This window comes from Cricetulus griseus, chromosome 4 (genome assembly GCF_003668045.3).
Source record: "Cricetulus griseus strain 17A/GY chromosome 4, alternate assembly CriGri-PICRH-1.0, whole genome shotgun sequence".
In the NCBI taxonomy this organism is placed as follows: domain Eukaryota; kingdom Metazoa; phylum Chordata; class Mammalia; order Rodentia; family Cricetidae; genus Cricetulus; species Cricetulus griseus.
This window is the reverse complement of record NC_048597.1, coordinates 91,171,781-91,198,555: the sequence shown is the minus strand read 5'-3', so window position 1 is coordinate 91,198,555 and position 26,775 is coordinate 91,171,781. Positions and strand designations below refer to the sequence as shown.

General features: G+C 52.4%; 1 protein-coding gene across 1 annotated transcript in view; it reads right to left on the bottom strand.

Moving 5' to 3' along the window:
- Mn1 (MN1 proto-oncogene, transcriptional regulator) overlaps nt 1-24,705 on the bottom strand; it is a 38,029-nt gene extending 13,324 nt beyond the window's left edge. The window contains exon 1 of the mRNA XM_027415921.2: nt 20,982-24,705. Within this exon, the coding sequence (XP_027271722.1) occupies nt 20,982-24,705 (3,724 nt within the window). The remainder of the gene's footprint in view (nt 1-20,981) is intronic.
- Between the last annotated feature and the right edge of the window lie 2,070 nt (nt 24,706-26,775).

The window sequence follows — 26,775 nt, the reverse complement described above, 5'->3', positions numbered from 1 at the left end:
GGGTATCCTGTGGTCACCCCTCCATCCCTACATGTGCACACACTAACTGTTCTAAAGTTTCTAAATGAAATGAAATTTAGAAATGAGAATCAACCCAGCCACCACGCCAGCCTGTCCCATGACTGCAGGAGGCCAGTGGAGACAACACAGATTGGATCGTGGTAACAGAGGACAATCTGCCAAGTCCATCCCAATCTGTATCAAGGGCTAGCATGACAAGTGTTTTTCCTACAAAGAAGTGCTACCATTTCCTAACAGGAAGATCCTTCTACTGAGTCACACCTGAGGCCAAGAGGCCACACAGGAGTTGTCTAGGGTTATCAGACATCCTTTATAAACCACAACACTGGCTCCTGTGGACCCAGATCCAGCTTCAGTTTTTATCCACACAGCTTCACGGGCAGTCAAGACTTGTTGATCTAGATTAACACACGGCACCAAATCTGTAATCTCACTTCCACCCATCACAACAAAGGAGAAACTGAGATCCAGAGCAATAAAATGACCAAGTCAAGGTCAGCTGGTAGGGACACACTTCATGAACAGGTGTGACTGGCAGACCATGCCTGTAACCCTAGCACTCAGGAGGCTAAGACAGAAGAAGAGCCAAGACCAGCTTGGGCCACATACTGAGTTAAAGCCAGTCTAGGCTATATATAAAGACCCTATCCCAAAACAAACCACCCCACATCTGCCTTTAGTGACCTAAATCCACTCAGCAAAGAGTGTTGGAGATACAGAGGTTGAAGAGTGGGGGTGGCGGTAGTGATGGTGATGATGATGGTGATGTTTGTGGTGACAATGTCAGAAATAATAATAGCAGATGTCATGCTATCACCTGCCAGGCGCAACTCAGTCAGTTTCATGGTGTCTCGTCTATGCTCATGACAACCTCTAACTCTACGACCCCCTCTTTGTCTTTTGAGAGAGCTGAGGGGGAAACTATGGCATGCAGTAGTTACTGGGTGTGGGAAGGGAGAATCCACAGCTGTTAAGTCATCAGTTAATGACAATGACCAGCACTTAAGCAGTGACACTACATGCCTATGAGCTACCCTCCCTAAGCTAAGTTGACCTTAGCACAACTCTGTGGTAGTACCAAGCATAGAGCCCTGGTGGCCTTGATCAAGCTGACTTTTATGGGCCTCGGTTTTCTCCTGTGTCAAATAAGAATAAGGACAGCCGATACTGTGATTCTGGTGATGTCACAAATGGCAGTCTTTGCTGCAATCGCCATCACTATTGTCACCACAGTTGCCATCATAACAATAATCACTACCATATCAACATCACTGTCATCACCTGGGGTGATATCTTTCTTGCACAATTAAAGCCTGTTTGGGGGTCAGAGAATGGAGCTTGCCACTAGCTAACCATGGAGGTCTGAAGGTCTGTACAGACAGACAGGAAGTGATACAGCTAGGCAGAAAAAGGATATAAGCAGGAAGAAACAGGAAGTTGCTCTCTTCTCTGATGAGACGCTTAGGAGGTAAGGTGTGCTGTGGCTTACTCCTTCTCTCTGATCTCTCAGACAGGCTTTATTTGTGCAAGAAAGATATCACCACAGTCACCCTCCCCACCACCACCATCACTGTCATCAATATCATCGCCACTGTCTTGGTGTGGGTTTCTATTGTTGTGACAAACGCCACCACCAGAATCATAGGGGAAAGGGTTTATTTCATCATACACCTTTCACATCATAGTTCACCATCAAAATAAGTCAGGGCAGGAACCTGGAGGCAGGAACTGAAGTAGAAACCATGGAAGAACACTGCTTACTGGCTTGCTCCTCATGGCTTGTCCAGCCTGCTTTCTTACAGCATCCGTGACCACTTGTCCAAGGGGTGGAACCATGCATAGTGGGCTGGGCTCTCCCCACAGCAATCATTAATCAAAAAAGAGTCCCCATATTTGCCTATAGGCCAATCTTATAGAGGCATTTTCTCAATTAAGATTCCCTCTTCCAAGACATGTCTAGGTTTGTGTCACATAGACAAAAACAAACCAGAAGAAGCACTACCATCCCCACCTAAATTGCTATCACCACCACCACCACCACCACCCCCCACATCATCATCATCACCACCACCACCACCATCATCATCATCATCATCATCACCATCATCACCATCATAGGCTGGGGCTCCCTGCCCACTCTGGGCTCAATATAAGGCTGGATTAGAGGAAATCATGAGACTGTAGAAGACCTAGCTTTCTCATCTTGCCCCGGGAGGCCTCACACACAGAGCCCTGTAGCCCAAACAAACCCCAAAACAGGCCGCCCAGCCCAAGCTGCAGACCCCTTCTGGCCCTCCAGGAGCTCCATTGGGGAAACAGGTCCCCTGGGGAACCAGAAAGAAAAGGGGACCCTTGTCCCAGAGCTACTGCTGTTGCCAGCCTTCCCTGAGGCCCAAGGGGGGTCTAGAGCCACTCTGAAAGGCTGCTAGGGCTCATTCAGCCGCGTGCGGGTGGCTCCAATGAGTTCATTTTACCACAGTAGAATATTAAGCAGTTCCCAGGGAAACGTGCTGAGCTTGATTCGAGCAAGTGAGGAGGGAGGGAGGGAGAGAGGAAGAGAAACCACGGACCAGCCAGGGGAGAACTAGATTCTGTTTCTGCTGCTCCAGATCTTTCCAGGCTGAACTGGGCCGGAGAATGATGGCGTCCTGGGAAGGCGTAGGCTGACCTCTCAGTGCCATGCTTCACCAAGTCCTCCTAGCTTTCTGGGTCAGAAATCCATGGGGCCCACTTCATAGGAAGGGAAACTGAGTCAGAAGGGAACAAGTGATTTGCATGGGGCTTCATAGGAGAGTGACAAGATTCAAACCCAGGCTTGAAAATGTCATTTTGGTCCTTCTATTGACACACCCCCTCTGCAGGCCTTGCACTGCTAAATATGGCGCCTGCTGTACTCCGCCACCTCTGCACTCTGTTGTCTGAAGTTTAAGCCCTTCCATCCATCCAGATAGCCTACCTGAGGGTAGCAAGTATGTCTAGGTGTTTTACTACAGCTTCTCCATTGCAGATGGGGAAACTGAGGCCTAGCTTATAGGGTAGCTATTGTCGGCAATCAAGGATGGAGACTCGAAGCAGATGCCCCTCTTCTCTACCACAGATGCAGCTCACCAAGGAAGCCAGCATTTCCTCCCTGGGTTGGAAACCAGAGCAGTGAAGTGACTTACCCAGGGTCACATAGGCCCAGTTTAGAGACCAGCCTAAAGGCTGGGCTAAGTCAGAGCTCACACTAGGTCAGAGCTCCCTCATGCTTCTGGCTATCCACAGAGGGGCTAATCCCAGCAGAGCCTCCTGCCCTTGAGACCCAACACCGCCATGCTCCCATTGCTCAGATGGGGAAACTGAGACCTGGAGAACAGCATCCATAATTACATAGAGGCTGATGTACAGAGAGTGGCTCTACCAGTTAATTGACCTGGACCACTGACAAGCGGGTCCCAGAGTCACCCTGGCAATGCTCTTCCCTGAGCCACATTTCTCAGACCACCCACCTCCAATTTCCCTTTGGTGCCGTCTCCAGGCCAGAGCTCAGTGCTGCCATAGGCTGGCCAAGGTCCCCTCACTGGGGTCAGCACCTTCATCAGTAAAATGGGTCTTGGTAATGAGTACCCCAAGGATAGCACCACGTGTCCTGCAGTCACGCTCTGGCTGACTATCCACTGAGTAACTACAGAACAGCTATGAAGTCCATCTGTAAGTCAAGCCCCTTCTTACAGGACTCTGGGAGGAGGCGGGGTCCAAGACAGAGTCTGATGATTGAGACATGGGGAAGCTTCACCCCGTCCCACTCTCACCTGTTCCATGCTGGGAGCCTGAGCCCAGCACCGCCCTGCCAGGACCTCAGCTTCCTTGTCTGTAAGTCGATATGCAGCACAGCTTCCAGTGAGGGGTGGACTTCACCTGAGCCTTGCATGTGGCCTGATGGCTTGAAGCAGTGGATGTGGCCACACCTGCCCTGCACGACCGCAACCAAGTCTGAATGGTGGCCAATGTGCACAGCACATGTGGGAACCTTCGGCTGAGGTAAGCCGCTGTGTCTGCTGCTCCCAGCTTAGACTCAATTCGGTGTCAAAGGGCAGAAAATGGGAGGGAGACCCTATGTCCCAGAGTCACAGGTAGGGCTGAGCTCTCTTCCAGCACACCCAAAGCAGCCAAGGTAGACACAAGCATATTGGGGAAAAGGGAATGGAGGAGGGGGCAAAGGAAGAGGGGCTATAGATTTCCTTCAGCAAAACTCAATTACCTGCCCCAAGCAAACTTAAGAAATATCTGGTATCAGGAATTCTCTGTTTCTGAAGAATTAACCCTGGCAGGGTCCTTCGCCTGGGTCTTCCTGGGCAGGGAACACCTCCCCCGCCCCATCTGCAAGCCAAGATGGCCTCTCTGATAGAGAAACCTAGCTGTCCCATGATGGGGGTGCTCCCTTCACTTGAGGAGACTAGAGGAAATTCATCAAATGTGATTCCTGCAGGGACCCCCCGACCATTAAGCTGTGGGTCCTGGTTTAATTGCCTTCAGATTCAGGCACGCAGGCCCTGTCACAAGGATTTCAACCCCATCCTGTTAGACGATGATAACCAAGAAAAATGCACAGGGAAGACTAACATCCAGTGGGAGTCTGGTCAGCTTCGGGGCAGGTAGGGAACGGTGCCTAGAGCAGTAGTTTTCAACCTTCTCAACACTGTGACCCTTTATAATACAGCTCCTCATGGTATGTTGACCTCCATCCATAAAATTATTTCATTGTTACTTCATAACTGTATTTTTGCTACTGCTATGAATCGTAATATAAATATCCTTGGTTTCCAATGATCTTAGGTGAGCCCTTTGGAAGAGTCGTTCAACCCCAAAGGGGTCACAACCCACAGGTTGAGAACCACTGGCCTAGAAGATGGCATGGGGCTGCCCTAATTCCTGGACTGTGAATCAGTGGGCTCAGGCTTCTCTTTCTTGACAGAGAGGCTCCCTAGCTGGGGCTTTCGAGCCATCATGACACAGACTTGATCTTCTGCGTTGCAAATTGGTTTCTGGGGGCCCCAAAAGAGCATGCTGGGATGGCTTCTGCAGGAGGGAGAAAAGGAGAAAGGGTGGGGATCTGGAGGGCATCGAAGATACCTAGTCACCTTAGTCCCAGCCTTGAGAGTTTGAGCTTGAAGTTAGCCTAGGCTATGTCTCACAAGAGGAAAGACCTGTAGGGTGCTTCTCCCATCCTGCCTTAGTAACAGGTGACAGGTGGCAAAGCAGCAGGGATGGTCCCGTGATTAAGGGCTGACAGGTCTGTCTCATCCCTGCCCATGTCCACACTCAGGGCAACATTCTCCTTCTATGAGATGCACTTAGCAGTCCCCCAGGGACTTTCTACAACCGTTTCCTCAAATTAGCAAGTGGCAGATTTTCCAAAGCTGTACACAATCAGGGATTGAAGAAGACGCTACACAGAGCAGAGAGCTTAAAACTAATGGATTTGGGCCAGCAAGATGGCTCAGTGGGTAAAGCCACTTGCGACCAAGCCTAATGACCTGAGTCTGATGCCCAGGACAAACAGTAGGACAGAACTGATTCCAGAAAGTGGTCCTGTGACTTCCAGGTAAAATGTAAAATGTGTACGCACATACACACAAATAATAAATGAACAACAGCTACACAAATAAAACACCAATTTTCATGACTCCGAAGATGTATTTTCTTACTGGCTTGCACTTGAAAACACACAGGAAAAAACCTGGGAAGTCCCACAAGGCAGCACCTCACTACCCTGCCCAATACCTAGGATAACCTCCACCCAAAACTACAGACTGGGCTTTCCCTTGGTCCTGCCCAAGATCCCTGTGCAGGAACGCTGGCTCCCCTCTTCCAGTGGCATCCCTCACTTCCCACAGGTCCAGATTCTATACATTGGTGACAGAAATTATGTTCTGCCAAGGCCTGGAACAGCTGAGCCATGCCAGGCATTGGGATGAGAGGTCTTCAATCTCACCACACTCCATAAAACCCAAAAGATAGTTGAGGAAACTGGGTGTTGGGGAGCTAACCTATCCAGTGGGATGCCATGGCCTTTGATTCTTTCACTGTCTTCCCCAGGTCTGGGACACACAAGCCTGATGACCAGCAGGCTGCAGGTGAGACAGGAAATTCTGCTATAGTCAGCCAGGTCCCAAAAAACGGTAAGAAGCTAAAGGAGGAAAATGGTGTCTCACAGGAGGAGTCTCGAGGGGCAAGGTCAGGATAGAGAAGAGGTGGGTAGCTGGGATGGGGAGTACCTCCTTGGCAGAGATGGATGATCTTGGGCTCTGACCCAGCTCTCTGGCAGAAACTTTCTAAGCCTTGGTGGGTCAAAGATGGCAGAGTACCGGGGTTGCTATGCTCAGTATTATCTGTAACAGACACTGGCCCCACCTGAAATCAACAGGAAGCAGTCCTGCCAGCATGGCCCTGTGCCCCTGTACACACAAAAAGCGCCCTTCTCATCAGTTGAGGCCAGGATCTGTGTCTTGAATCACAGAGGCCCAATCAGGAAAAAGGCTGTCTTTGCCCCATTCACACCCCGTCATGACACTGATGCCCAGGGCTCTGAGCCCAGCTCTGCCACCTGTGGAGAATACTCAACAAAAACTGGACTATCCTAGGGCAGGGAGTGTAGGAGAGCGGTGTTACCTCCAGTACCTGCTAAGGAAGTACAGCCTCCTCCTGTGTGTGTCTTTGCCTAAGCATGGATCAGAGCATGAGTTTGCACACCATTCCTCCAAGACTGATGGACTTGGGCAGATCACACCCAATCACTGAGCCTCATTTACCCTATCTGTAAACTGGGTTTTAGGCCAAGGGCACTTACTTTCCTTTACCACACAGAATGCTAGGAGCAAAGCAAAAGAAAAGCTTCCAGAAGGTGGAGGCCAGGGCAGTCAATCACCTGGGTGGAGTCTGTGCCTCCCTGCTGGTGAGGGATGGAGGAAGCAGGCACCCTGGACCAGCAGATCAATCCCAGATTGCCCTGAGCAGAGGACCACAGACTCCCCAGATAAAGCAAGCTGAGCCCCACCTTGGTGCCCCAGCTCTTCCTCCTGGGGGGTGGCAGAGATCTCCCCTGTTCTAACTGGTAGCCTGGCTTGGAATGAGGAAAGCATTCTGGGTCACCTTGAATTCAAATAAACCCCAGTTAAATGAAAACCTGCGGTGACATGGGCTCTCACCTTCCAGAGCCCTCCCCGATCCCCAGCTCTCATCACGCCCACAGTGAAACACTGCTGTCCCTAACTGTGCCCACAAACCCTCTTGACACTGCCATTATACCCATGAACCTGAACAATGGGACGTGGCTGGCTTCAAGACACAGAAGTCCATGTTACAGATCCAGGAATTCTGTGGCTGAAACACCAGCTAAAGAACATTTATACCAGAGGCATCACAGTTCACTCTTTCTCACCATCCCGAACTCTGTGCTGTGTCTGCATCTCCCACAGACCTCCCTGTGGCCCAGGCTAGGGACTTGTCATGTCCTTCCTTATTTCCAGGCTGGCCCATCCTGGGATGCTGTCTTTATTGCTGTCTGTGGTCTATCTTCTACCCTAGAAGGCAGACTGCACCAGAGTGGCTCCCCTCAGCCCTGACACATGCTGAAGGGCTTGGTATGTGCCTATTGAATGACCTGAGGTTTATTCTGATCTCAGGCCACTCACTGCTGTCCAGACATTTCTCGACTATGGGAACTACCTATGGGAAAAGCTGGATGGTTTTATTGTTGGGGTGAAAGGGGCCACTCTCTGCCAGTGCTTTATCCATTACACTCCAGAAGGCCTGACTCAGTGTGACAACCAGAGCTGTATCTAGATGCTGCCAAAATTCTCCTGGGGGACATCACCCTGGCTGAGACCACCACGACAGCCCAGTTTGCAGTCATGAACACTGAAGCATAACTGGATTGAGGGTCAGAGAACCATCCCTTCCCCCTAAGTTCGGCACTCCAAGCTCTCTGCTACTTCTCTGCCGCTCAGCCCACACCCACCTTGTAGAGAATCATGGGAGTATACCTGTCTACCAGGAAAGGAAACAATGCTCAGAGAGGTGGTGTTCCTACCCAAAGTCACACAGCCCAGGGGGACCCAATTCCTAACACTCTGATCCCAACAGGAGCAAAGACCTCACTGTCTGTCAACACTCTACCCCCAGGTCACTCTCTCTGTTCTGCCCCAGTTCTGCAGGTTGCTGAGACCCCACCTGAGGTGCTAGACACCAGGGTTTTGCGGGTATACTGTCAGCTCCCAGACTGTTTATGGCTGGCTCTGGCTCCTTGCCCAGAACTGGGAGGGTAGGGTTGGGGTAGCTCATGAATTCCTCCAACAGGAAGGGTGACCGTTATGCACACCAGGGACAGCTTCCCAGCCGGGTAATGCTGTCAAAAGGAAGAAAAACACCTCCATGCTCCCAGCTGCCGGAGACCAACAGCGCCTGACAGCGCGCTGCCAGCCCCACCAGCTGATGCCGACATGAGGTCTGCCCAACAGCCTCCAACAAGAGGGTCTGGTCTGTACACAGCTCATCTCCCACCCTCCAGCCTGATGGTGACGCTGAATCTTTATTGCCTCAGTTTCCCCAACCTTCAGATTGCATAAACAGTAAAAGTGATGCTTGTGTATGTCTTAATCTCTGAAGGTCTTAAACATGAAGCAGCCGGCAGAGCAGGCTGTCAGTGAAGACTGGCGCTCTGCAGTTCGCTGAGGGAGAACTATTGTTAGCCTCTTCGCCAACGAGAAAACAGAAGCACAGAGAGGCTGAGTAACCTGCCCAAGGACACAACGATAGGAAGGAGAGTTGCTGGGGTTTGAACCCAGGAGGTCTGGCTTTGGAGCCTGTGCTTCTGCAACATTAGTCCAGCACCCACCACCATCACACTACAGGGTCTTCACAAGGCTTCTATGGGGGAAATATTCCTTTCCCCCTTTTCTCTGTGTCAAGGATGCTACAGGGAAGAATGAAGAACTGAATGTCTGAGACAACAGAAAAGCCAGAGAGCCATGCCTGAGGCACAGTCTCTCATGAGGAGAGATGAGGTATCCCACAGCTTCCCCAGGATCCAGACTATTTGCAAGGACAGAAAAATGCTGAATGCCCCTGGAGGAAGTCTAGAAAGGTTTGAAAATTTCTAGTTTGAAACCTGGCTTTGGTCTGTAAAAAAAAGAAAACAACAACAATAACAAAAAACAACTTAGCTGGATGAGAATCTATCTCCCCTGTGAAAAAGAAAAGGCCACAGGTAAGGCTCGGTTGAAGTCCATCCCTCACTGGGAGTTATGCTGCGTGACCTTGGCTGAGTCACTTGTCCTCTCTGGGCAGTTCCCTCAGCTGGGAAATGTTTTAGGACAAGGACATAAAAGGCAAGAATAAGTTTCTCCCACCTTGGGCTTTTTGCGTTTCACACATGGAAACAGCACAGAGGTGCACTCTGGGGTCTTTAGGCAGCAGTGCCTCTCAACAAGGCACACCCACAAACCAATCCCAGGGAAGCCAGTGACAAGCTCCCAGCACTTGTCACTGCTGTGAGCTGCCTAGCCTGTACCTGATCCCCTGCCCAAATCAGTCATTCAGGCAGGCGCTGCTGGACCTGGCCCCTAGAGCAGTCCCTTGCTAGACACTCAGGACAAAACAGTCCCCTTCCCAGCTGTCACCTATGAAGGAGCAGGCCTGCCCTGCCGGCAGGCAAACACAATCAAAGAGAATCATGGGAACTCCCCAAGCTGGGCTTGAGGGGTGGGGTGGGGTGGGGTTGATGAGGGCCAGGTCAGGGCTCAGCCTCCAGAACTCAAGCTTTAGGGCTAATTGCTTTATGCACTGAAACCACCCAGTACCCCAAACCTACAGCAGGAAAAAGGAAGGAAACTCACACAGGGCAGATGCACCTCTGCACCCTGTCTCATCCTACACAGGCACGAGTCAGTCCCCAGGATCCTCAAGCAAGGAAGGGCTGGGGTGCTGTATCTGCCTGCTAACAAACATGTCCATTCTACCCCCAAGTTCAAAATGAAACTTGCTCCTGTTTGGGAAAGGAATTTCATTAGGGGGAAAATATAATATGAAAATACCCATTTAGAAGGAATGTGCTATTAATTCTTAGTACTCCATGCAGAAGGGAAAATTGCATTTTTATCTAAATGGTTTTTCTGCATAAGCCATTTACAATGCACTTGGAGTCTCTGTAATAGGCCCTGCTAACCATTAGCGCCGGGACACCCAGGCTGAGAGCTGAGATCGCCCTCAAACACATTTACTGTAACCCCTGAAATGCTATTCAGAGGGGGACTCAGCAGATGGGCCCCAAATCCTTTTAAAGGGAAAAACAAAATATTGTTGAACAGGGGAGAGGATGCTGCAGAAGGGAGGAGATAGTTTAAGCCAAAAGCAAATGTCCTGGCTCCCTCTCACCAGGGGCCATGCCAAATCACCATCACTTTTTGGTTGTGTGGTTCTAACCAGGCAACCACTCCCTGTCTGTTCGCGAGGCACCACAGTACACACATCTCCATCAAACAAGCAAATAAGGATAAGATGAAATTCAGAACATCAAAACAAACTATTTTTAAACACTGAGCAAACAGCAAGATGGTAAGACTGCTATTTCCCATCAAACCACATTTCTCTAGATTTGGAAGGCGAGGGTGTGCAAACATGCTACCTAATGCCTCGAGGAGGTGCCGGGCTGTTCTGAACTCTGCTACTCCGAACAACGGAAAACACTCCACTGAGAGAAGTGGAATCAGTGGGGCCACCTCAGGCTAAGTGGCACGGGTCTGTTCACACGGTCTCCACAGCGTCTCATGTCAAGTCTGCCCAGATTTCAAAAGCAGCAATTTTCCTTTCCTTTTTTTTTTTCAAAGTGTCCTCCTCCTCCTTCGTCTTCTTTTTTTTCTTCTTCCTCCTCCTCTTCCTCTTTCTCATCTTCTTTTCTTAAAATCTTCCTGTTGTTTCTCCCTTGGATTCCCAAAATAACTACCGAATACCAAGTGTGGGGAGTTAGATTAATTCATTAAAGAGAAGTAAGGCTGTGGCAGGAGCTGGGCATGGGGCTCCTTCATGGCCGTGCCTCTGGCTGCTGCCTTCTAGCAAGACCTGGCCCATAAATTCTTACTACCAACCAGAAGCTTAAAATGTCATAATCACATTTAAGAAAGATAACAGGTGTGCACCCACCCTGACACAGAACCCCAGACAAGGGAGATGTGTAATAACAGGAAATTACTCTGGTTTTAAGGGTTAGATAAAGACCCTCTCCAAATTTAAAGCCAGACACAATGTCCATTAGACTTTAACAGACCCACATAAAAGGAAGAAAAAGAAATTGTCTCCTCATCATCCCAAAGGCCTGCTGCTTCCTCAGAGCCTCAAGTTCACTGAAGGTTGGCACAGTGCCAAAAACACCCAGGTTGGGCCTGGATGGTGCAAAGATGGGGCCTTGGCAGAAAATGACATGTGAGAGCCAAAGCAAGCAGGGACCTGGGGGGCCCCTCAGGAAGATGTTTGCTCAAAATTGCCATTGCCTAACTTGGCTTTATGGGGGTAGTCGCTTTAAAGTGTGAAGTTTTCAAACGCCATCTTAGGGACAGGCAAATTGTGGGGAGCCCACGGACAAAGAGAGGGCCTGCAGTTGCAACGCCCATCAACATGACATGTGTGTCTTGTGAAGTCACAGTCCTCAGAAAGGCTCTGGGTCAGTCTGCCATCTTCTTTCTCTTCCCGGCTTACGAGGCCCCAGCATGTTTTCCCTTCCTTCTTTGGAAATCGACCCACCCATTTCTGAACTTACACACAGGCACAGAGGCCCACACACCAGCACTCCCACCGATCATCACAGTAGCAGTATGATACAGGGCACCTTTGAGGCACCTCGGCTCAGGGTCATGTCATCTGCCTCTGTATCTTTTAGGAATTAATGCTCAGAAACTTCCCAGGGTCCCAGGATGGAGACATCATAAGAGACCACATTCTATGGCTGCCTCCAAGGCTCTGGGTAGTGGGAAACATATGTGCACACATACAAACACTTCTAACCTCACACGGATGCTTCTCACAAACCAAACACATATTAAATGCTTATTAACTAAACTGAGCCAACATAATGAAATACACAAGGAGATTCACCAGCCCTCTCAAAGAGGCCCAACAAGACAGCCAACTCAGCAAAACCCGATCACAACAAGATAGGTGAGCCTCTACCTCACACCAACAGGACCAAAACTTTATCTGATCTTCGAGGGGCAAAATTTATGTTTTCATTTCCTAGTAAGAGTTTTCAGGCCTGAGCTCAGAAGGGCATATACACCCACCCACCACTACCCCACACACACACCTCAACACACACCCACACACACACACACACACACACACACCACATACATATGCCCAAAACACAACCTACAGAAAGATGCCCAGAGCCTGGATCATTTAGAAGTAGTCACAGCACAAGGATCACACAGCCGCTGCCCTTCAAAAAAGCCAGCCTCTCTCTACTCAGCTACTAGATGCAACAGTCGGCTGCAGAGATGAAAGACCACTTGTTTCAACCAGCCAGGCCTTTTACCAGGGCATGAGGGTTCCTGGACCCTTAAAGGCCAAGCATTAAGTCTCTTTGTCATGGCTCCTTCCTATACCAGGTTCAGCCCAAGTCAGAAAATCTCCCTTCTGCTAAATCCGTCACTAACTTGAGTTCCCTTTTGCCTCACCATTCAGAAAAAAAAGGATAAAAATATCTACTGAGTAGGAGGCCAGTGAGGGCATGCTGGTTCCTCTAACTGTGACGGACCTGCCACGGGGATTGGGGAAGGTAAGACCAGCTCACTTGGTCTCCAGGGGAAAGGACACCCCCATCCCATTGTCCCTGGCTTATGGAACGACCCCAGCACATCTTCAAATTTCACTGCATTTGTAGGACTTGGCTAGATGGACATTTCTGTGGCTCAACCCATCCAAGGCCTGCCTTCAGTTATTACCACCCTGTACTGGTTTGGCAGCTCACTGCTAACAGACCTTCCAAGCAAGACCCTCCATATCTGTCCCCCTACATCTGTGACCCTGTGGGGAAAGTTCGGCTTTGTCATTTGTGATAGGTATGTCAGTCTCCAAGCAATTCCCACACCCTTGCCTTGTCCGGGAGATGGAAATGACTCCCACTGTTAGAAATTATTTTCCACACCTAAATCTTGAGATGCAGTAAATAACATTGGACTCTCTGGGCGCACTTCAGCCTGTCCATCATCTCTATGGCAGCCACTCCTCCCACTGTAAGAAAATAAGCTGTTCCCGGGTTTTCCAAACTGGGAAAGGCTCTCTCTGTCTCTGTCTCTGTCTCTGTCTCTGTCTCTCTCTCTCCCTCTCTCCCTCTCTCTCTCTGCCTTCTGTCCTCTGAGAAAGGGGGCACCCACACCAGGTGAGCCTTCAACAGTTAAGAGTTTTCAGACAGAAAAGAATCTGTCAACTTCTTAGCATATTCTCAGCCTAGCCTAGCTTCCTCCCTAGGCTGCTCAGTCTCTGCAGACTCACCCACCTTCTCTGATCTAAGAGACCGTCGAAGTATCTCATTCCTGGTGGTCACTGTCAATCACTTAACAATACTATGTTCCAAGATTCAAGGATGTCACTGTGACTGGGAAGGGTCCTATGTCCTGTGCCCTGAATGACTGATTCTCTCTCTCTCTCTCTCTCTCTCTCTCTCTCTCTCTCTCTCTCTCTCTCTCTCTCTCTCTCTCTCTCCCTCTGTGTGTGTGTGTGTGTGTCGGGCAGGTCACATGAACACATGCATAGAGGAACTCATTAACTATCACCTCACATTCCAGGAACTCCCAAATACAACCAGGAAAGCTAGACAAAGCATGCTGGGGTCCCCAACTTCAAGACAGACTCATGGCCCCAGTCACTCCATGTGAAGAAGCCCAAGGCATCAGAAAAGCCACAGCATCCCGTCAGCCACGGTGGGGGGGGGGGGGTGTCTTTCCCATGCCTTAGGGTCAAAGGAACCCTTTCTGCCCAAAGATTCTTTACATCTGGATCAGCACCATGGAGGAAAAAGTAATTTTAAATCTAGGAGCTCAAGCACAGGGATGGGCCACTGGGTTGCTGAAGGCCAGCTGTGGGAAGAGGGTCCAGGGCAAGAAGTCCCCAAGGGCCCCAAAGTCAGTTCACAATTCCTCCAAAGCCTTTGACATCTGGGGGAGGGCTTGGGAGAGGTTCTAAAATGGGGTTCTCCTCTGAGTGTCTTTAAAGCATCTAGTTTTCCAAAGACCCTCAAAGGCAACATGCCCCCAACATGCTTTTCCAACTTACTTCAGCTCTTCATCCAGAGCAAGTAAATCAAACTACAAACCCTAAACCAGTAGCTGTCAGAGCCATCTGAATTCTAGGATAAGTGTCTCTGTGAAGAGCCTAGAACTCTGCACAGAGAGGCCAAAAATGGGAAGAAAGACAGAGATTTCCAGTCACACAGTTGGTCTAGGGGGAACGTGGCATGGCAGGCATGCTGAACCTCCGTGCTTTAAGGGCAGAACTCTGTGAGAGTCTGCTTCTGCCGCCAAGGATGTGGGCTACACTGGGCTAAACTGACTGGGTGTCTTTACCCTCCTTTTTCAGAGCAGTTCATTTTATATAAGATGTCTCTTCCGGGACATTCGGAGAGAGCCAGCAAGCGAGTAGGAATGTGTTAAGACCTCCAAACTGTTCAATTCAATCGCCTTCAGTTTAAAGGGCATTTGGGTCCCTCCGACGATGTATAAATCATGGAAGGATTCGAAGACGATCGTTATAAAGCTCTCTCTCTCTCTCTCTCTCTCTCTCTCTCTCTCTCTCTCTCTCTCTCTCTCTCTCTCTCTCTCGATCTAGCTTTGCAAGGGAACAGTGATAATACAAACCACCCAGCCTTCTCAGCCCTGGACACCGTAGCTGGGAGTCCCACTCAGTAGGTTCAAGGCTGTCTACAGTGAGGCTGCTAGGTCCAAACTGAAAATTACTAGAGACTTGAAACAGTTACAAGACTCAGGGGAACCTGTGGTGCCTCCTGGACCTGGTGCCTCAGTATGGCACCACTGTCTATAGCAGACACTCAGCTGGCCTTCCAAACCTCAAGCCTACTGATTAACACGCCGACAAGAAAACACAGCAGGCCTCAGCTCCCTCTGGTCAATATGCCACAAGAAAATGATGGCTTTTAAACCTGTTCCCCACCCAAGAAAATTAAACTCAACACCACTTTCCACACATCTCTGTAGAGTTTGGGCCCTGGGAAGGCCACACCTACAAGGCGTCCTTACACCCAGCAGATCAACCAATTGTCCCCAAATGAGACTGGCAGGCAGTTGTCCCCAGATGAGACTGAGTGTTGCATGCTGGCCCTTGGAACCATCCAGACAGATACACCAGGATCCTAGCAGCTGCTTGTGTTTGGAGCCCAATTATGGGCTTCACAGTCCCCCTAGCAGCTCAGTGTTGGGATGTGAAGGGACTTCTGTGCCTTTGGACACAGAGGGTCCCTGCAGGCTAAACCATGACTAATTTGAAAGCCCAGCATCCTCTCTGCCACATCATTGGTACCAAAAAATTACAATAAACAAGAGGAATTTCCATAAACAAACAGCAGTGTCTGATGCCCACAATTGGGGAAAGGGGGAGTTGGGAAAATCACTGATTCAAAGATTCCTCCCCTCACAAGAAACCAGACATAGCTGAACTTAGCCAGGAAGACACTTCCACATGCTCGCACACAAAACCCAGTGAAGGGTGTAAGTGTCTGCTGCTGAGATACGCCAGTCAAAAGCCAACCACAGAGCAGTGGCAGAGGTTTTGTAATCAGGGACTTCGGAATCAATGGTTTTGAGATTCATGCCCATTCAGTCCCTTTACAGAAACAGAAGCTGCCAGCTGTAGCCACGGAGATGAGGATTTTAGCTCACTTTTGGGAAAGCAGGATGGGGACCGTGGACAAGAAGCTAGAGATCTGAGTGAGAGAAGTCCACATAGATGCGTGCCTGTCGGGGTACAGGCAGAAGCCACCCAGAAATCTGTTTTCCTTTGCTTGTCGCCCCAAGACTGGACAGAACACTGAACCCCATTTGGGCTAACTCTCTCTAGCAAGCCCCCAGACTCCTTCATCTGGTCTCGATATGTATGAGGAGGCCAGGAAACTCCTCTCCATCACACGCTAAGGGATCTATCAACATGTCTGCCATGAGCAAACAAATCCCACACTCAAATCTATCTACCCAAGACACGCCTAAAAATAGATTCGTCCTAACAAACCTACCCTCACCAGACAGATGCTGAGTTAAGTGAAGGGGAGGAAACTGGGCTCTTCCCAGCTCCTCCTGGCCAAAGAACAAACAAGAGAATTAGCCAAATAGGCTAGAAAGCAGGCAGGCATGCTGGCTACAGGAAAACAAGCTAGATGAGGACCCCTGGGCAAGGGAGGAGTTGGCCGTTTCTCCTGTTGCCTGCATGTCCCCACACACTCCCCAGATATTTGATCCCATTATACAAAGCTGCAGGCTTTTCATCTCTAAAATTAGCCAAACAGAGGTAAATACAGTATTCCTAACTGACAGTATTTATCTCCTAAACGGTTTTGGCAAAGCAGATTGCTCCCTGGGCAAGGAACACAATCCAATGTTATTGTCACTCGAGTGGAGAGGAACAGGCCACTAGTGATTTGCCGATTCTACAGTGTTGAGGAGCCCCCTGATCCCCTCCAGCCGGTCCTTCTACCCCAAAGAGAATTTCACTCCTCTCATTTCACCTGGTCCCCTAGCATGCTGTATTAAAGATGCATATTTTATATCAGGAGAGTGGATCAAGTGGCTTGTTGGTGAGGCCAGCTGTATTCTCAGGGCCGATTAAGATTCTTTGTAGAAATTTAAATACCTCTGTCAGGCAAACAAAATCATATCAGGAATCACAGAATTTCATTGCTAGAAAGAGAAATGAGATTAAGCCACCCACGCTCTTTTCCTAGAGCCCTCAGTAAAACAGGAGTGCATTTCAACAGCCTCTCACTTCCGGTCTGAAGGGGCCTCGCAAGAAATCCAAATGAATTTATATGAGAGAAGGCTAACATGAGGAATCACTTTCCCATCAGCACAAGTTGTGTGTAACTATAAGTAAATGTCGCGCGTTGGAATGCACTGGTATTTAAACTTTAAAAAAAAAAAAATTAAAACACAACAGGGGGAAATGCAGGAGCAGAGAGGATGGCAAGTTCAACTGTACTGAGCATCAGCCCCTTAAAAATCCGTTGTCCTTTATTAATATTTAGTGGAAATGTATAATTGCAGATGTGTGCTACTTGGGGTTTTATGTCGGGAGGCGGGCATGGAAGACAGGTTTATTACAGCCATGAAATATTAAATAAGCGTGGAAGAACAGTAGTTATATGCCCTCCACTAGCCAGTGAGTGGGCAGCCAGAGCACTGGCTGCACAAAGGGGATCCCTATCCATTTACAGTACCCTTGATTAGCACCTGAGGAGCTTGGGGTTACATTCGATGAAGACACAGAAGTCACATGAAGGCGTGCAAACTGTGCTGGGTGATATTGCAGGAATAAAACAATGGCAATGCCGCCTTACCTTCCCAGGGAAAGTCCAGATGAGACTTCAAAATTCTCTCCCTAGTGCAGGAATGATGGACACATGGCTCCATCAGCCAGGGTGCAGCCAGGACAAGCCTTGCCTCAAGTCCACCCTACACCTAACAAAAGTCTAGCATTCCATTCCTGCCTACCTAGTATTTCTCAACCTTGCCTGTGTTCCTACAGGAACACAGAGGTACAAAATTCCAAAAATGTCTCCCAAGTCTCTGTAAAAACACACGACTTCCAAAATGGAGGGGTGGGTGGAGAAGGCAAGGATTGGGTGCGAAGTGCAGACACAGTCAGCAGCTCCTGCCTTCCTTGAGTGGAAGACCCTCTAGTCGCTGGGTTTAGTACACAGGACTACCAGGAGAAAGAGGGCAGTTTGGTGAGAACAGACTCAGTACAGATCATGGAAAATTCCTGTCCTAAAATTCATGTGGGGCAAAGAAAGAGAGAAAACAGATTTTCCCAAGTCAGTGCCCACTGCCTATCTTCTACTATCATTTCCCCTTCCTTTGGGTCTTGAAATTCCCCAAGTCTACACTATGCCTATTACACATACGTAGACATCCGGCCAACTATCTTAAAGCCATGGTATCCTTGCAGACGTCTGAACCACCTCGAACTCAGGTTGGTTCACCCGGCTCTTTTCTCCACTCCAACTTCATGCAGGAAGCCTCATGGGTAGAAGTGGAGTTTCCTAATGAAAAGTTATTTGCCCAATTGGTTAAGAAGTCCGGACCGTGTCATCTAGAAACGCTCGCTCTGCTCATCACCACATGACCTTCCTGCCTAGACTTTTTAGGAACTGCAATGGGCCAGTAAACTTTCTTCCTCTCCCAGGGACCATCTACAGCCCAAAGAACAAGTGAGGCACATCCCATGGCTCCGTACTTCTCCTTCCAGCATGGATCGCTTTGTAAAACATTGACTAGCAAGCATTTTGTCATCTGAGCAGAGAATTTCAGAAATGGAGTTAATATTTAATCACATTAGTACTGGCATGTTTTACAGCGAGACAAAATAAAATATCATTACAGAAATTGCCTTTGCCTGAGAGGGTGGTGGAGGGGAGCACTTTCTGGGCTGGAAGTTCAAGGCCCATCAGCCTCACTGGATATCCCAATTCAGCTAACGGGACCATGGGACTTTTAAAAAACAGACTATTTTCCTTTTTTTTTTTTTTTTTTTCTGACTTATTCCAAAGTGGCTCTTTTCACTGGTTTTCAGCCAGGGCTCTCAGAGGCTGACAGAAAACTGTGTGTATTTATTTGTACAACCTATACAAACGGAACTGTGGGTTGTTATCATAATGAAAAGTTTAATCATCTTTATGTACTACCAGTAAGGGTGAGTCGAGCTACCCAGGGGATTAGCTTTCTATATCAGAGTGGGGAACAATGGCGGTCAAGTGGGTATCCCCCACCAGGCTTAGGAGACACCCAGCCCTTTGGGCCCAAGGAAGTCTCTGTCTCTTCACAGACAGGTGAGCGTCCCTCCAGTTTACAGGGGGAATCAACCCAGAAGAAACTGGCACATGTTTCCATATATGTATAGTACCGGGACACTGAAACAAGCTTAAAAAAAAAAATCTGTGCTGACATTTCAGTACTTGCAGCCTGCACCTCTCCCACTAAGGATAAGATGGGAAGATAAATTAAAGGAAAAAAAACTCATTAAAACCGCAATACTTCTCCACCTAGTAGGGTCCTTCTGAAGACTGGAAGGGGAAATACTAACCGGTTTTCTTTATTAGTTCTCTATAATTTTTTAAAACTTTTCTCACCCCATTTTGGCCAATATGTTTTTAATTACTGGGGGGGGGGGTGGATAGGCTAGACCAGCAGAAGTGACAGCGCTGAGTTCTGTGCTAACTGACTATCGATCCGGCTAGATCGAGATGTTATACACAAGAAAATAAGGGGACAACAGGAAACTGTGTCCAACTCCATTTTAAAAGCCAGAGCCGGAGAGCGGAGGGTCCCAAACTAACCAATTTCTGGCCTTGCACGGGAGTAGTCTGTAGAATGCTGATGCCGGTCTTGGTGTCTGCTGTGCATGCTAAACACCCAGCTTCAAATGAGAGCGTGCGTCTGGGCATCCCAGGCTGGGCAGTAAGGAGGAACAAAGAGAAAAGCAGCCAGACCACACTCGAGGACCAGAAACCTAAGGAAGACTACTCAGACAGAGTTCCAACACCCCCCAGCTCCCATCTTCCTCCTCCCAAAAGAGGGCCTGTCATATTCTCTTAAAACCCACCCTCCCCAGATCCATGCTTAAGACACAGTAGTCTGTGGGAGGGTTCAGCAGAGAGCAGAAAACTGGAAGTATCGATCAAGGGTACATTTTTAAAAAGACAGGTTTAAATTTACTAGCCACACCATGGGCATCATGGTAATATTCTGTCCAGCAAAACCCAATCAACCAATGAGGATTTAGAAGTGGGGAAAGAAGGTGAAACAATCTTAACAATTTTAAAAGGCTACTGTCTATGTTTTTGTAAGGAAAAAAATTTAAGCCCCATTCAAATAAAATTTAAACTCACTGCAGCCTACTCTTTAGATTTAAGATCCCTCCGACTTTTTTACTGGCCCTGTCACTCATACCTTAAAGGCCTGCAGGCCTGGTAGGAAAGGAAGGGGAGTTCAGAGTGCAAATGAGACCTGGGACTGGACATCTGTCACCAATGCCAAGTGAGATATTGACAATCGAAGGTCCTTTGTGTGTTACAAACACATAGTCATATCCCCAAACACAAATGATGTCCTGAAGGAGTGGTGCGGTGGCTGCCAGGCAGAATCTAGCCTCAGCCCTCATGCCCAGTGTCAAGATTATACACCTGGGATTGTGGTGGTTGCCTGGAGCCCTGGCAAGTCCCCAGGTAGAGCTATTCTCTAAAAAACAAATGTCCAATGAGGCCTGGCCTCTGAGTGACGCTGCCCACACCAGGGCGGGGACTTTGCTGAAGTATTGCACCTAAGCTAACTCCTGCCGAAGGCTAAGGAGGGAAGGGTGGGCGATACAACCTTCCAAGTGTCCTGCCAGTGAGGGGACCCAGAACACTTAAGCAGGGGGGGAGGGGGGCTGAGGATGAGGGTGGCAAGAGTCTTAGTGTGAAATGGGGGGAGGGAGCTCTTCTCCAAGGTCTGGACCCTGAAAAACTCAGCTAAAATTGGGAGATAGAAGGCGTAACTACGGATGATCCTCCAGAAGAGAATCTAAATTCTTGCCACAAGGAAAACCAAAACCTATCTGATAGCCCAGCAGGGTGCAGCCAGACAGGATGCCCGGGTCTGCGGAGATGAAGAAGACCAGCCTACACTAGGGCTGGCACCAGAAAACAAGGAAGACAGTTACACATATACCTTCTTTGTTGTTGGGGTTCTGGGGCTTGGCCTTCTCCCAGGGCGCCAGGGTCTTGTCCTCATCTCCACCATCCACCAGGGCCTTGTCAGGGGGCATGTACCAGGTGGTGCTGTGTTCTGCCATCAGAGAATCCAGGTCGATGGTGCTCATGGCGCTCTTGACGGCCTCGGAGCAGCAGCTGCCCAGTTCATTGTCACCATTCTGTGCTCCTGAGGCCCCTACTGCACACTCAACCTTTTTGCCACCCTTGAGCCCCAGGGGCTGGTCCTCCGAGATGCTGAACTGCTGTCTCTGCAGCTGGATCTGGGCCTGGAGGATCTCTAGGGGATGGATCTCGTCGGGGGGCGGCGCACCGCTGCTGCTTGTTGGGGTCCGGACCTGCTCCAAGCCTGGAGTGCCAGGATGGCCGGTGCCCACGCCCCCACCATAGCTGTCAGGGGTCGAGGAAGAGGTAGACAGGATACCCAGGCCGAGCGCAGGGGCCTTCGGTGCATGTTCACCAGCACCCACACCTCGAGGAGGGAGTTTGGGTGAGCTGGTCACCAGGGGGCTTCGGCTGGCTTTGGCCAGGGCTGTAGTGTTGTCAGAACTGGAGGACACTTCGTCCTCATTCGCATAACTTGTGCTCACCTCATCAGAGGCGAACTCACCCACGTGTGGGGAACTACCATCCGATTTGGCTGTGCTGTCCAGGGACGCCATGAGGTCCGGCTGGTCCCCAAGGAGCAACTCGGCTCCCTTTCCCCAAGAAGGTGACGTGAGGGCCTTCTCGTGGGGCGTGGGCCCGCGGGCCTCATTCACTGAGCTTCCTCCAGCAGCCGAGCTAGGAGCCTGCTGCTGCCCAGGGCTCACCCCTGGTGCTCCCCCACTGTCAGGAGCTGCGGAGTACTTGTCGAAGAAGGTCCCTGGGCTCACGTGACCACTGTCCCTTTTTCTGCGTCCCCTTCCCCGGCCACCGCCCCCGGGAACAGGCTTGCCATCGTTCCCCGATGTTGATTCCAGGGTATAATTGGGGGAGAGACTGGTGCCATCCCCCTGGATGGGTGGGTTAGGCGGTCCTGAGGATTTGGAACCGCCACCACTGGCCCCGGAAGGGCCTCCGGGTCCAGGGGCCCCAGTAGTCCCTCCGGGGAAGTAATCCGAGCCCGGGTTGCCGGCTGCGGCCGCGCTGTCGGGCTCGTTCTGGCTCAGTTTCCTCTTCCCCTCGGGTGGGTTCTTCTTATTGAAAGTCACGTTGAGGTTGGGGGCACCCAGGCTGGCGATCATGTTCTGGCAAGCGGTGGAGAGCGCAGCCAGGCAGCTCTGGCCGAACAGGTTGTCCTTGGAGCTGGGCTTGTTGAAGGACCCCAACGACAGAGCGCCCAGTTTACTGGCCGAGTTGCGCTGGCTGGGCTGGAAATCCGGCTGTGGCGGGTAAGCTCCCCCGCCAGCGCCCGAGTTGCCGCTACCCGAGCCGGTACTCGGGGGCGAGTTCACGCCTGGAGCGCTGTGCGGCGTGGCCTGCCGGCTCCCTGAGCCAAATGGAAAGCCGGGCTGGCCCCCGAGAGCTGGCGCAGGGAAGTCCGGAGGCGGGGGCCGCCGCTCCGAAGGAGCATTGGGCAGCCCCACACCGGCCCCAGGTGACTGCAACTGGCCTAGGCTGGCCAAGCTACCCCCAAACTGCAGCCCGGGCGAAGCTAGTGAGGGCACGTGGCCTTCCCCCGGCATCCTCAGAGGCTCCTGCAGAGAGCCTCGAAATAGCACCCCAGAGCCACCCGGTGCAGGGGGAGGCGCCAGGCCAGGGTCGTGCGGGCCACAGTCTGCCGGCAACCCAGCACCTCCCATTCTCCGGGGCAGCAGGTCTCCGGGCGGGTGTGGACCCTGGAACCACGCGCTCTCCTGCGTCAGGTGGGGCGCCTGCTGCTCGAAGCCGCCCAGGCGCCCTGCACTCGCGCTGCTGCCTTCCCGTTCAAAGTTCGTCTGGGCCAAGCCGCTCACCGAACCTCCATGGACCAGGCCGCCCTGGCCCACGTCCCCGGGATGGCCTAGCTGGGCCAGGTTAGGCTGTCGCAACCGCTGCTGCTGGTTCCGAGACGCCATCTGTTTAATTATGAGGGCCGCATTCTGGCGTTGCTGCTGCTGCTGCTGCTGCTGTTGCTGTTGCTGCTGCTGCTGCTGTTGCTGTTGTTGCTGTTGCTGCTGCTGCTGCTGCAGAGACTGGTGGTCCGGACCCGGGTGCTGCAAGGGCGGTCCTGAGGGGAAGCTGTCCGGCACAGGCGGTGTGAATTCGCCTGGGAGGCCTGGGTAGGCAGAGGGAGAGAGTTGGTTGTCCAGGGCGCCGTTATGCATGCTGCCATTCCACGAGGCGCAACGGTCCACGCCTGCGCTGCCCGGGAAGTCAAAGCGCGGCCTCTTGGCCACGTTCATGTAGGGGGGCGCGTCGAAATGCTGCAGCCTCTGGTTGGGTGCCTGCTGAGGAGGGGGATGCTGCATGCTGAAAACAGGTTCAGAATACGGGTGCATGCTCCGGTTCTCTAGCCGGTGGATGGGGTACTCGAACTGCGCGTGCTGGCTGGGCAGCATGGGGCCCCCATCCTGCAGGCCGCCGCTGGGTGTGCCAGCCTCGCCCTGCTGGGGCCGCGGGAGAGCAGGAGGGCAAGAATTCTGTCGGACCAGAAGCCCGGGTGGTGGTGGCTGCTGCTGAGGGGGTTGTTGCTGAGGGGGTGGTGGTCCCTGCTGGGGAGGCTGCATTAGCGGGTGCCGGGAGCCCACTGCAGGCTCCAGACCCACAGGCATCTTTCGGGCCCCGCCAAACCTCTCGAAGAACACTCCGTGCTGAGGTTGCTGCTGTTGTGGCGGCGGCTGAGGTGGCTGGCCGTGCATTTTGGACAAACCCACCATGCCTGCGGCTCTAGGCATGGCCGAAGCACTCGGGAAAGCGCCCCCGGGAACCTGGCGACCCGCCGCATAATGTGGCAGCTGCCCTTCGGAGTCAGAGGGCGAAAACATGTCAAAATGTCCTGAGGGCGGCTCGCCCGGGTAATTGTATTCCAGCGAGTCTACAGCTCCTTGGTTCGTCACCCTCCGGGGCTCCAGACTGTGAGAATCCGAGCCGCTGGAGGCGGGCAGGCCGTGGAAAGAGGCAGCCCGGTTAGGGCTCTGGTCCAGCGGCAGGCACGGAGCAGGCACTGCGTGCCCTGAGGTGCCCGAACTGTGGAAGTCCGGGAGGTTTCCTGGCCGCTGCGGGCCGAAGCCCTCCGGCCCCTGGCTCTCCGCCATGTGCTCATAACTCTCTGCGAAGGGCGGCTGGCTGCCCAGGCCGCCCGCTGCACCTCCGTAGCCAAGCAGCCGGCCCCCGTGCAGACACGAGGCACCTGGGTCGGGACCACCGAAGTTGCCCCCGAAATGAGGGTGATGCTGGTGCGGGTGGTGGCCTCCGGGGTGGCTGTGGTGAGGCTGTTGGCCACCGAAGAAGCCGTGCACAGGCTGTGTCTGCAGCCCCCCGGCGTGCAGCTCGGAGTGGCCGCGCGCGTGGAAGCCGTAGGGCTCCATGTTCAAACCCAAGATCGGGGGTTCACCCAGAGCGCTTATGGCAGGGTCCACAGGGCCAGGAGGGGGCCCGGCGTGGAAAGCAGGAGCCTTAAAGTGGGCGTTCATGCTCAGTCCGGCTTCGTTAAAGTTCCCCTCGCCCTGGCCAGCGTGCCGGCTGTTGATCTGGGGCTCGAACTGGTCCAGCCCAAACATACTTGGCGGGGAGGGAGGAATCAATAGGGCATGACAGCCTGCTCCGCGGCGCTCCTCCGGCCAGCTACTAGCTTCAGCCGCGGCTCCGGCGCTCCGGGACGTTCTGCACCGCGCAGGGCGCAGCGCTCACAGCCACCCGGCCAGGCGCGCGGGCGCTGGCTGGGAGCTCTCCCCTGCTCTCCGGAACCTCGGAATCTACCCAAGCGGGCCTCTCACGTCTTGCGAGGCCGCGGCGCCTCCTGGAGCCTTGTCGGGGGGCCCATGCCCCGAGCGGATGGCACAGCCACGGGTGGGTATGCGGAGAGGAGACCTGGCGGCCGACGAGCTGAGACAAAAAGTTAAGTGGGGGGGGAGGGAAAGGAGCGGGAGAACGGAATGATCACCTTCTGGAGTCCGCGGCGCGGTAGCTGGGGCCGTAGGAGAGCCCCTTGGTCCCTCCCCTGCCCCGAGTCCCCGCGCCCGGGCCACACGGGTTCCCGCACCTCCGGGCGATCGGCGGCGAATTCTTCAGCGGCTCGGAACACAGGCGGCTCCTCTCGTCATCGCCGGTGCTGGCCCCGCAGCCGGAGATGCGGGCGCCGGAGCGGGAGCGCAAGCTGCGGGAGACGCGCGGCTCCGCGGCTCGGGCTCGTCTGCCAGTCGCCGCGCGAGTTCGCGGGCGTCTCGGGCCTCGCGCGGGAGGGGAGGCTTGCGGTCGGTGGTTCCTAGGCTGCGGTTCCCGCCTCCGCGCTCCGCGGGTCCCCTCGGACCCGGGAAGGGGCCGCGCGGGCGAGCTGGGCGCGCGGGGCGGGCGGGGCGTTGCGAGGTCCGGGCTCCCGCTCCGCGTCTGCCTCTAGCCGGCGCCGGGAGAAGCAGCAACAAGTTTTGCGTTTCAGCAATCCATTCCAGCCATTACCTCTGCACCAATCAGCGCCGCCCGAGCGGGCCCCGGGGCGGGGCTCGCTCTTAAGGTGGTCCCGGGTCCGGGCTGCGCAGGCCTGACCACCGACCCGCGCTCCTCCGGGTCCAGCCTACGGCGATGGGGGTGCGCCCTGGGTGCCCCAGGCTGGGGAGGGCGCGAGCAGAGGACTACGGCGGGAGCCGGGCTTTGTCCGCCCCTTCCCATTCACACTGTTCCCAACTCCCCACCCCCAACTGGAGCCAGCGCGACCTGCCGGGTGGGCAGGGGGCGGGGAGGTGGGCGGTGAGCTGTGCGGGGCGCACAGACAATGGGGTCGCCTGGCAGAGCCCCGGGACTCGCCAGGGAAAGTCTCTCAGTGTCGCCTATGCTACAGCCCGGGGCGGCGCCCCAGGGAGCCGACCCTGGGAAGTTCACGATGTGATCGCCGTGGAGAAACGAAGTGAGGTTGTCTCCGGGAGCCGGGACTAGCTTGCTTCTTCCCGAGTCTCCCACCTTCCGCGGCTTCCGGTTCTCTGCCCCTGGCTCTGCCGGGAAGAAGCCACGCACACTCGGACACTTTGAGTGAGCCCGGCGCGGGAGCAGCGAGGCGAAACAATGCGGAACCCCGAGAAGGGCGACGCGCAGAGCGCACACAGGGGTCTCCGACACCTTGCGGCGGCCACAGGCGCGCAGGCCCAGGCCCTGGAGGGCGCGAAGTTGGACTCCTTAAGAGATCAATTAAACTGAAGAGGTCAAGGAACGGAATTGGATTGTGATACTAAAATCAATAGGAGTAATTTAATATCTGCCCTGTTTCCTATGAAATATTCATCCCAATAATCTTAGTTTAAATGTTTAAATCCTCCTGATCCTCACGGAGGCTGAAATCTGTCTTGCAATTAAAAGTTGGAAGTTGGAGGTGATAGGAGGTGGTGTTTAGTATGTGGACGCGCGCGCACCCCCGCGCCAGCACGCCTGTGCGTGTTTTCCTCTCAAAGTGTAAGTAGGGGAGGAGGGGCAGAAAGGCCTTTAATTTTCCTTGCCATGAAATAAAGCGAGGCAGTTTTGCTGGCAGGCCAGGGTTCTTAAAAGAGGAGGGGGAAATGAAAAAAAAAAAAAAAGAACTTTCGTTGAAGTGCCCTGATATCGCTATTAAATCTAAATAAAATTAAGCATGGTGTATAAAAATG